The 11,186-nt window shown below is 35.1% G+C and overlaps 1 protein-coding gene across 1 annotated transcript; it reads right to left on the bottom strand.

Annotated features, from left to right (window-relative positions):
• Positions 1-9,238: 9,238 nt before the first annotated feature.
• LOC141621756 (hydrophobic protein RCI2A-like) lies at positions 9,239-9,780 on the bottom strand. The gene is made up of 2 exons (XM_074438005.1): positions 9,652-9,780; positions 9,239-9,523 (listed from the first exon to the last, which is right to left on the bottom strand). The coding sequence occupies exons 1-2, from the start codon at positions 9,730-9,732 to the stop codon at positions 9,440-9,442; spliced, it is 165 nt and encodes a 54-aa protein (XP_074294106.1). The 5' UTR covers positions 9,733-9,780; the 3' UTR covers positions 9,239-9,439.
• Between the last annotated feature and the right edge of the window lie 1,406 nt (positions 9,781-11,186).

Here is an 11,186-nt window from a genome sequence, read left to right as displayed (position 1 = left end):
GCTTCATAAATCTGTAAAGAAGATATTTTTCGAGATTTAACCATAAAAGAAAAAATTTAGGAATAAAACTCTAGAATATTCTAGAACATTCTGACTTAGCTTAAGACGGTGTTAGAAAATGAAAACGGTTTTTGACCCAGACTCCAAATGTACTCTAATTACTGTCAAAACGACCGTATCATCTTAGTGACGACCATGAGGTTGACTCGACTATTTAAGCTATCACTTATCAACGAACTTACGAAAAGTCATAAATCACTCCGCGTGATTAAATATGTGGCCCAATTATCACTGGGTGTTTGGCAGAAGGTGAAGAAACGAGGTATCTACAGAAGGAAGTGACAATTTTGAAGTATACATAGATGCCTCAAAGAATGGCTTGGGGTGTGTTTTAATGCAGAATGGGAAAGTCATAGTCTATGCCTCTCGTCAGTTAAAGCCTTATGAGGAAAATTACCCTCAAGTATATGCCGTTGGTGAGTGCCAGATGATGATGAATTGAAGAAAGGTATCTTATCTAAAGCTCATAAAACACCATATTCAGTTTATCTTGGAGGAGATAAACTATATAGAGACCACAAGAAAATTTTTTGGTGGCCTGGAATGAAGCGGGAAACAGCAAAGTTTGTAGCCAAGTGTTTTACCTGTCAAAGAGTTAAAAGAGATCATAAGAGGCTTCAAGGGAAGATGCAGTCCTTAGAAGTACCGGAATGGAAATGGGAAAGTATCTTTATGGATTTTATTGTGGGGTTACCTCGAAGTCAGAAGAGAAATAACATGATATGGGTAATAGTTGACCGATTAACTAAGTCTGCAGACTTTATTCCTATGAAGGATACCTGGAGTAAAACTGAACTGGCTAAGGCTTATATAAAGAATGTGTTGAAATTGCATAGGATTCCTAAAGATATAGTGTTGGATATAGATTCAAGATTTATATCTAAGTTTTGGCAAGAGTTGCAAGAGTCCTTGGAAACTAAACTAAAGATGAGCATAACATTTCATCGTGGGACAGACGGCCAGACTGAGCGAACTATATATGTAACACCCCCTTCATACCAGGCTAAGGTAATTAGGAAATGTTAATGTCTCAGTTTCCCGAGGCAGTGAAATCGTAATTACAATTAAGAAACTCTTTAAATAAATAACAAGTTTAGTGATTACATAAACGTAAACAAATAATAAAGTCGACTACCATCTATGTCATCTATGTTATGCTACTCGACTTCGAGTCCAAGGCGTGGCCCAAATCCCGATCACGTCAACAAGCAAAACCTGTACTCAACCTGCTCCCCATATCATCAGAAATATCATATTGATCAACACAGGCCACCCCGAAAATAGGTGACAATTACACAGACACACAACACGTCAGTTTCAATAAATAAAGTGAGACACGAGACAAAGTGTGTGAGTATGCAACATGACTATGATTTAAATGAGACGCTATCAAACAACCACCACACCGGTACCGGGACACGCCCAGACGTACCCACAACCACCGGTGCTAGTGACACACCCACGACAATACACTACAAAAAGAGGTACCGGGACACGTCCAGACGTACTGGGCTCGAAAGCCAACCGGATCCCCTACCAGACGTCGTCTCTTAACTACACAAGTCCCTCCATACTCAAGTCATTAATGTGCAAAACCCTCTTAGAGTGGGAAGCTCCAAGAGGCAACCCGAGCGTGAGACAATCTCTCAACCGCCTCACGTCTCCTCAACAAGTATCCAACATAATCCACCATGTCCACTAATGTACAAGACAAACACAATAATGCAAGATACCACATAACATGCCAATTACCGACTAATTATGTCGTCTCAACCAATATAATGTTATAATACATTTCTAGTAACATATGAATCTACGACAACATGTTATAATGCAATGGCTATTCAGTGACCACTCACATGACAATTTAAACATATTGAAACTGAGTAGGATTAACCTACCTTTTAGCAATCCCGCTAAACAATAAAGCAACCAGATACAAATGCGCTCCTCCATAAAGTCAACACCTAATTACAATAATTAAATATAATTACTAACTAATCTACATAAATTATAATTATATAATTTAATATAATTAAATTCAAATCCCGACTCGTACCCTGTATTCAATAATTAAATGCCGACTCACTCACACCCGTACTCCCTCATTAACCACGACAGCCACCACTTAAACCACAACTAGCCGCTGCCACCGTGGGCCACCACTACCAGCCATGGTGGTCCACGGCCAGCACCCTCCCCCACAGCCAACACAACAGCCGCACAACACAACACAGCCGCACAACACACACAAACATAAAAACACCAAGGCCACCACCAAGCCGCGCCACCACCGACACCATCTGACCACGGCAGTCACGACCAATGCCCACCCTCTGTAGCAACCATCAAACACCAGCCCAAACACCTACCACACGCGACAACAATAATAGCAAACAACCACAACACACACAACCAACCCGTGTATCCTCCTTTAACACCCATTTCCGACCATCTAACGCCACCCATTCCACCAAGCCAAGACTACCACTAGACTCTCCTCACTGCCCACGACAAGTGCCACCCAAGACCTCCCCAAGCGGCCCACATAAACTAAGGTAAAAATCCGTCTTAAGACGTTCACATAAAATAGCAACAATACCCATTATTAGATCAAACCCGTTTTGGGTGGTCAACGGAGATCCCATGGTAGTGACGACGGTCCTATGGCGGGTCAAGGTCGAGGCGGGTCAATGGTATTAATTAAATAATATATAAACTAGTGTAAGACGGTCTTACCTTATGATCTCGAGGCGGAGGGACAAAATCTCTCTTGAAATCTCCCTCTTTTCTCTCCTCTCATTTGTGTGTTGGATTTTTGATGTGGTGAATGGATAAGGTAGGTGGATAAGGTGAGGTGGAGTGTATATATAAGGGTGGGATGGTAGTATAAGTATATATATATATGTGTGTGTGTGTGTGTGTGTGTGTGTGTGTGTGTGTGTTTGTGTGTGTATATATATATATATATATATATATATATATATCGTATATTATTATTATTATTATTATTATTATTAGTATCTTATTATTTTATTATTATTATTAGTATCTTATTATTTTATTATTCCATCTCATGCATAATTCGTAATATACAATATAATATTATTTATATAATTATAAAATACGGGGTATTACAATACAGTTGCTAGAGGACATGCTTAGGGCGTGCATTTTTGAATTTAGAGGGTCGTAGGAGGAGAAACTGGACTTGATTAAATTCTCTTACAATAATAGTTATCATGCTAGCATTGGCATGACTTCTTTTGAAGCTCTTTATGGGAGGAAGTGCAGAGGCTTGATTTGCTGGGATAATAGTGCAGAAAGGAGAATCGTAGAACCTGACATGGTGAAAGACATGATTGAGCAAGTACAAGTGATAAGGCAGAAGATAAAAGCTCCACAGGATCGGCAGAAAAGTTATGCAGATTTGAGAAGATCTGAGATTGAGTTCAATGTTGGTGACAAGGTGTTGTTGAAAGTGTCACCGATGAAGGGAGTCGTGAGATTTAGGAAGCGTGGGAAATTGAGTCAGAAGTATGTGGGACCGTATGAGATTCTGGATAGAGTTAGAGAAGTGGCGTACCGTTTAGCGCTACCACCAGTGTTAGCGCGAGTCTATAATGTGTTCCACGTGTCACAGTTGAGGAAGTATGTTAGTGATCCATCACATGTGCTAGAAATTAAAAACATTGAGATAGATGAACAGTTGACGTATGCAGAAGTCCCAAATAAAAGGAGATACTTTTCACTAACATTCGCAAAACAAGAAATGGTGAAGTGGCTTTGGTGAAAGTGTTGTGGTCTAATCATGAAGTGGAGGAAGCTACTTGGGAAACAGAAGTGACAATGCGCGAGAAATATCCTCATCTTTTTCATCAGGTATATATGTGGTTACGGGGACGTAACCTTCTTTTTAGGAGGGTGGAATGTAAAACACCGTAAAACATCGCCGTAGCTTAACAATTCATGTGATGAATTAGAATAACTGATTGACCTTGGTAAGACACATGAGCCGGAGAAGGGCGTTGGTTTTCGCTAAACTTAGGGACGAAGTTTCTTTTAGGGAGGGAAGACTGTAATATCCGGTATTTTAATAAGATATTTTAATGTATTTTATAATTTTTGAAGCATTTTATATTCTAAAAGTTTTATTATCGTAATAAGAATAAGAGGGGAAAAAAAAAGAAAAACAAAAGTTGGGCCGTGTATATGGCCGTAACACGGGTTGGAGTTGGACAATTAGTAGTTGGGTTGGTCTTACATATTTTATTAATTGTATGTTATATGGAAACTACATAGAAGCATCCCCATACTTTTATATATACCTACCCCATGTACCACCTAAACCCTTATTTCAGAGACACAACTCATCTTATAACAGAGGAGAAAGATAGATTTGAAGGGAGAATTGTAAGATAAGTTTTAAGACGGATTTTTAAGACGGTTTCACTACGCATTAATATTATTGTGGTAAGTTATTCCTTATGCCCTAAAATAATAAATTGTTTACGTATTATAGTTGACCCGCCTTCGACCACCGAGACCTGCTTGACCCATGACCCACCGTGGCATGACCGTAACCACCGTTGACCTGACCAAGAGGTTGTGGTGTTGGGTTGACCGTGTATATGTGGATCGTCAAAACACCGAGTATAGGTTGTTGTTGGGAGAATTGAGAGGCGTGTTTGGGGTTGGTGATACCCATGGTAGGGTGGATGCGGTGGTGGCTGTCGGTGGTGCTGTAGGGAATGTGAAGGCCGAGGGAGTGGTGGTTAGGGTTTCGGTTTTTGTATCAAATTAGGGCATTGGTGATGGGGATTGATCAGGGCTCGAGTTAGCCGTGAGCATAGTGGTGTACGATGTGCTGGGGGCTGTTGGTCGTGGAAAAGTAGGACCTTGGTGGCGGTGGTAAGTCGAGGGTAGTTGGTGTCGGCTTAATTAATTAACTTTAATACCATCTTAAACATAAATTAATTAGTAATTTTTCGTATAATTGTTTGTATTAGGTGACGGTTTCATTGAGGACGTTTTTTTATTTGGTTGCTTGGATTATTTAAGCGGAAATTTCTAAAAGGTAGGCTAGCTACTTAATAATTAACTACGGGGTTTTCTTATGTGCAAATACGTGTCTTTATTAATTATTATTGGCATGGTATTAATCTTTTATGACGTAAATTGATAACGTATTTGTGTAATTGGCTTTTGGCCGAATAAGGATTGCGTGTGGCCTTATGGCTGTGACTTAAGTATTGATTGTTGACTGTTCACTAGTTGTTTGTATCTGACTGGCATCTTACTGTATTTCATTGGCAATAGCTCGTTAATCTAATTCACAAAAAAAGGAGCTTGGCATTATGGTTATTAAAGTACTTGGAAAATATCTATTATAATGAATGAATTGTGTAAGCTTTGGTTACTCTGTGTTGGCAACGATATTGTGAGATGATTGTGAATTAGATAGGTCAGGCACAGTTGTGGTTGTAGATCTGAATTGGATAGGCCAGGCAAGGGGATGTGGAAGAGCCGTGAACCTTAGTATGGATAGGACATTCAGGGCATGGTGTTCGGAGTTGAGCTTGGGCTGAGAGCCTTGGCAACAGACTACTTGTGATTTATTATTAAGATAGTGACATTGTGACATCGTACATATATATCTTACATCATTTAATTTACATAGCAATCACATGTTTTCCTTTTATTTATTATAGAATCATGAGGTTCACTTATGTGTTTATGTGTTTCTTTTACATTGCTCTTTCCGTCATGGAAGCAGATAATAAGCAGGTATAACTGATGATTGTGGCATGGTTGGGACGTGTGAGTTAGCCGGGACTGGAGTCATCACTTTTGTTTACGTTTAGTAGTCAGACTATACCATTTAGTTATCACTTTAATTGTCGGATTGTAATTTGAAGTTTGTTGGGCAAGACCATTAGTTGGGCGTGTTTGGCCGTGTGATTTGTATTCCGTTTTGGACAGTTCGCTGCAATGTTTAATCTTTTATTTAAAGTACCTTTAATCGTTTGTTTTCTTATACTATTTACCTCGGGCAACTGAGATAGTGACACCGTCTTTTATCTGAGATGCGTAGCTGAAGGCTCTTGGATAAGTGGGGGTGTTACAGGATCTTAGCTGTAACCCATCTTACCCTCGATTCGCCTCGCCTAACCACAAATATGGAATCGGATTTTGATTATTTTAATTTTGCAGTTTAATTTCACAGTACATTTTAAATGACTGAAAGAAAGACATTGATAAATCAACACATGTTAATTTGTTGAAGTTAATACTTATTTATGTCAATTTCGAAATTTAATTAAATACTTGACTATGAAAATTAAACTACTTAAGTATGAGGATTGAGAATTGAAATAATTGAATATGAACATTGAAATACTTGCATATGAGTATTGAAATCACTACATATTATTTCAGAACATGTATTCTTTTTTTTTTGTACATTATTATTTCTCTGAAATAACCAATTATTGTATTATTTTTTTTTAGTTATTTCAATGCACTAGTTGGATTATTGTAATTCATTTTGCTTAGTTAATCCATTATGACAAAAAAATACTTTTATTTCTCTAAAATATTCAGTTATTTTATAGAATTTTTATGATGATTTAAATATTTATAGGTGGTTATTGTCTTTCAGTTGCATAGTTATTTTCAGCTTACACTTTTTTTTATAAATTATTTCTTTCAGTGAGTTTTCGTTTTCTGCTGGTTCAGCCCTCACCAATAGGCAAGACATGGTTCTCCTTGAGATGAAATATTGGCGTAAGAACGGTGAAAACACCGATAAGACATGGTTCTCATCTGGAAGAAATACTTTAGACGTAGCCTTGGAGATACATATATGTAATGTTAGTGATGTCTTTATTGTTAGATGTAATGTTTGAGATGCTTAGATGTAATGATGAATATGCTTAGATATAATTTATTGGAGATGCTTAAGTGTAATGTGATGGAGATAAAATAGTTATATAATGAAAGTACGTTTTTTTTAATGTTGTTATATATGATTATTTTATTTTTGAGATTTTGCTATTGTACTAACCAATCTCAATCGTTTCATTGAACAAAATCAATTATTTTATTGAATTGGCCACTTGTTAAATTAAACAAGATGAAAACAAACAAAAGATAGAAAGTTGACTATATTTGAGTTTCATCGCAATACAATAACATGAGTTATTCATTACAATAACCGAGTTTCTACACTGGAATAACTATAAATATCAGAGAAAATTATTCTCAGTAAACAACTGAGTTAACTATAAAATAACTACGTTTCTTCCTTACAATAACGTTTTTCTACATTGAAATAACTATACATATACCAGAGAACATTATTCTCAGTAAACAGTTGAGTTAATTATAAAATAACTAAATTTCCTAAATAAAATAACCAAGTATATGCATCAATTATCCGCGTTCACCATGATTCCACCTGCAAATCACCAAACATAATGAATTATTTTATTAAATATAGTTAGTTATTGCATTAAGAATCATAAAAAAGGATAAATCGAGTCAAATTCATAATTATTTTACGTAATTTATTTTCGCAGTACGCAAAACTCTCAACTTAGTACATTTTTCCCAATTATTTCCACTGTATACCCTTAACCTAAAAATAAACAAAAATTGAAATTCCTCACAAAATCCCAATCAATGTTACTCGCAAATCTATCATCTTTAAAGTTAATCAATATAGACATCATGGACACTCAAGTAGATCATCTTAAACAATGAATATTGTCTGCACATTGCACAGAAGTCGAAACATCATACAAACTTTATGACCATTCTTAATTATGCTACGGAGTAATTATTTTCCTATTTATAAGAATTATGAACCTTAAATCATCTGACAATTCTACTTAATTAGGGCCTATGTGTATTTTCGATCGCTTTATTTTTGTGCAGAATCTAAACTTTATAATCTCTTCAATTTAATGACTTGAAGTTTACCTGACATTAAATAAATAGTTGCAGTTTTTAATTTGAGCTTCTTCGTGTTTTTATTCTTGTTTCGATTCCTCTTGTTCGGACTGAATTTCAGTTGATATTGACTGGCGGCGCGTAAAAAGGGGCATGTGGCAGGGGTGGGGGTGGCAGCGGAGGCAGTTTTGGGCATGATGAGAGGGAGATAGATGATAAAGAAGATGGGAGATAAGAGGAGAGAAAACGATGGAAGGGAAATGAGAAGGGCAAAATAGTCAAAAGTGTACTGTAATGAGTAAAATGTGTACTGCGAAAATCAATACCCTTATTTTAAGTTCATTAGTAAGGTAAAAACAAGTTGTTTTATTACTGTAACGTTTTTATTCTATTATACGACAATCAGTTATACCATTACACTAAGTCAGTTATCTCAATAAACACCAATTATATTTGGTCATCGTGACTCAAATTGCTACAAGTCACAAAACAATAACGAAATTTTATAAAAAGTTGTTGTAATAAACAATTTTTCTGTTAAATTTATTGTTTCCTAATGTTATTAATCACGAAAAAATTACGCCTACCTTTATTTCGTAGTCTTACATTAGGGTTTCTCCATATTTGGGGCTAAATTTGACGAATATTGTTTTCTTCAACCGAATTATTTGTAAGGTAATTGATGAGTTTTCTCATTTCTGTTTTCATTTTGAATTACTCTAGGTTTGTGAAGAATTTATCGAGTTATGCCATGAATTTGAAGAAATTGGGAAAAAAGAAAAGAAGAATGAAGAACACAGTGAACAAAGATAACGAAATGATTTTAAGAGAGAGAAAGATATAATTATTTTATTGGTGTTTGTGTGGGTTAATATCAACCATTAATCTTGTTAGACTCGTAACTCATGAAAAGTGGCAAACTCACCAGATGAGGTAACATATTTATCAAAATAAGTTTTCATATTCATAAATGCGTGTTGGCATATGAGACAAATAAATCAATAAATCAACAAAAAAAAGTAAACATAACAAGAAGAATTTAGCGACTAATTTTGCTAAATATGCTATTTTATACATTAATTATCTACCCAATAATACTACGAGACGGCCTCATAGGAAAATAAACTTATTAATCATTATCATTATATGCATACAACAACCTCATTTGATATTACACATATCATTTAATGTCTAATAACGGTCACATTAATTTGTATAGCCTATATGTATAAATGATGTTACTGAATACATTTTCTAATTAATTAAGGGATAAATGAGAAAGACAAAAAAATTTAATAACAAATCTAGTTGTATAACAAGCTAAATACATCCCATCAATCCCGTCAATCTCATTGAGCTCAAACCGAGGCTAACTTGAAGGAACTTCACCGAGGTAAATACTCAATAATGTTGCATAGGATTTCATTTATACCGTCAATACGTAAACTGCATATATAATTCCTGGAATGTATGCGAATAATGTTAGCACCAAGCAAATCCACGTCTCAACCTACAAGAAATTTGTATTGAATACAAATGAAATATCGATAAAAAAGGCAAAAATTGAATGATTTACAAACTACAAATCTTAGAAATAGATCGAATATTCTTTCTGATGAGGTAGAGAAAAAAAGTTACCCCAGTTCCAAAACGAAGAAAAACTCCCAGGGGTGGAACAAATATTGCTAGTATCACCTCTACAAATGTTGTTTCACCCATTTGTTTCTAAATGAAATTTTGTTTTTTATGGAAAACTTAAAAACTCAATTTTTATTATGATTCCATGCTTTGCTCGACAATAGATTCTGAATAAAGGAAGATTTTTTTTTAAGAGAAGTATGCGGAGTAATATTGTGACCTCAGATTTAAATGAGGTAGAAAACTTAGGGCGAATATCCTTATTTTAAACTCCCTCCTATTTAGTAATATCACAACATTTGTCTTTACTTTATATGAAAAATTTTAGATTTTTTTTTCGGCATTTAATGCTTATTAATAAACTTTATATCACCTTGTGTTCATTTCAAACTATAATCAAATTATGGGCTATAATATTTATTATTTTCAATTTCCAAAATTTTACCTAAGACTACCACCGCTACTTCAAAATAAAAACATTGACGAGAAATCTCAAAATCCTAAAATAAATGATGTGATTAATCCATTGACGAGAAATAATTTTAAATAAGCACAGATCTAGTGATTAGTTTACTATTGGGTATTTGATGTTGATGATGACAAACCAAATGTTACTATTGTTTTTCTCTTAAGTTTACATAATAGGAATTGTTGAATTGATGACTCAAGACAAATGAAGCTGATGGTGAGCGAGTCGTTGTTCACTCAATCAAACACATTTATAATCTGAACAAACAACTAGATAGTGGTTAAGTCGAAGTCGATCCACGGGACGGTGTGCTTTGGGTTCTAAGTCTATCTATTTCAATTTGTGCTAGTGTCGCAATTGGTTGGGGTTGATGATTCTAAACTAATGAAAGCAATAACAAGCAACGAAAGGTAAAACAAGCAATGAAAACAAGGATGTGAGCAAATGATTAACAATACTAGGGAATCATGGGATCATAGGGGAATCATGGTGAAATAACATAAAATGAATCATATAGATGCAAGCAATTATTATTGTTGGAATCGAGTTAGTTTATATCTTACAATTCCTAGGAAGTTTTGGGTCTCTGAGCCGATTCGGTCAACACTTTACAACACCTACAAGTTGACTTAATTATTCCTATTCAACTATATGCATGGTCTAACAAGCCTTGAGTTGGTTTATGTCTTACAATTCTTGTTGAAAGGATAAGAAAATCATGCTAGGTTGTCAATCAAGCTTTTCATCAAACATTACATGTGCATAACTTGAAAATACAATAAGCAAGCATTGATATGAACTCATTAAGCATAGATTTATCCCATATTTAATCCCCTATCCCCAACTAATCCCTAGTTAGGGAACTACTCACTCATTATCATGGAAAACATGTCAACAATGGTGTCAATCATCTACAAGTATAAACATGATGGAAGAGTAAAGCAATAAGAAATAATTAAGTAAAGAGTAAAGAAATTATACCAATCTCAAGATGAGCAAATGGAAAGGAAAGAATAATAAAAGAGAACTTGATTGATTGATGAAGAGTTGTCAATTCTCCCAATAA

This window comes from Silene latifolia, chromosome X (genome assembly GCF_048544455.1).
Source record: "Silene latifolia isolate original U9 population chromosome X, ASM4854445v1, whole genome shotgun sequence".
In the NCBI taxonomy this organism is placed as follows: Eukaryota; Viridiplantae; Streptophyta; class Magnoliopsida; order Caryophyllales; family Caryophyllaceae; genus Silene; species Silene latifolia.
The sequence above is the reverse complement of the archived record's forward strand: the minus strand, read 5'-3'. Positions and strand labels throughout refer to the sequence as shown.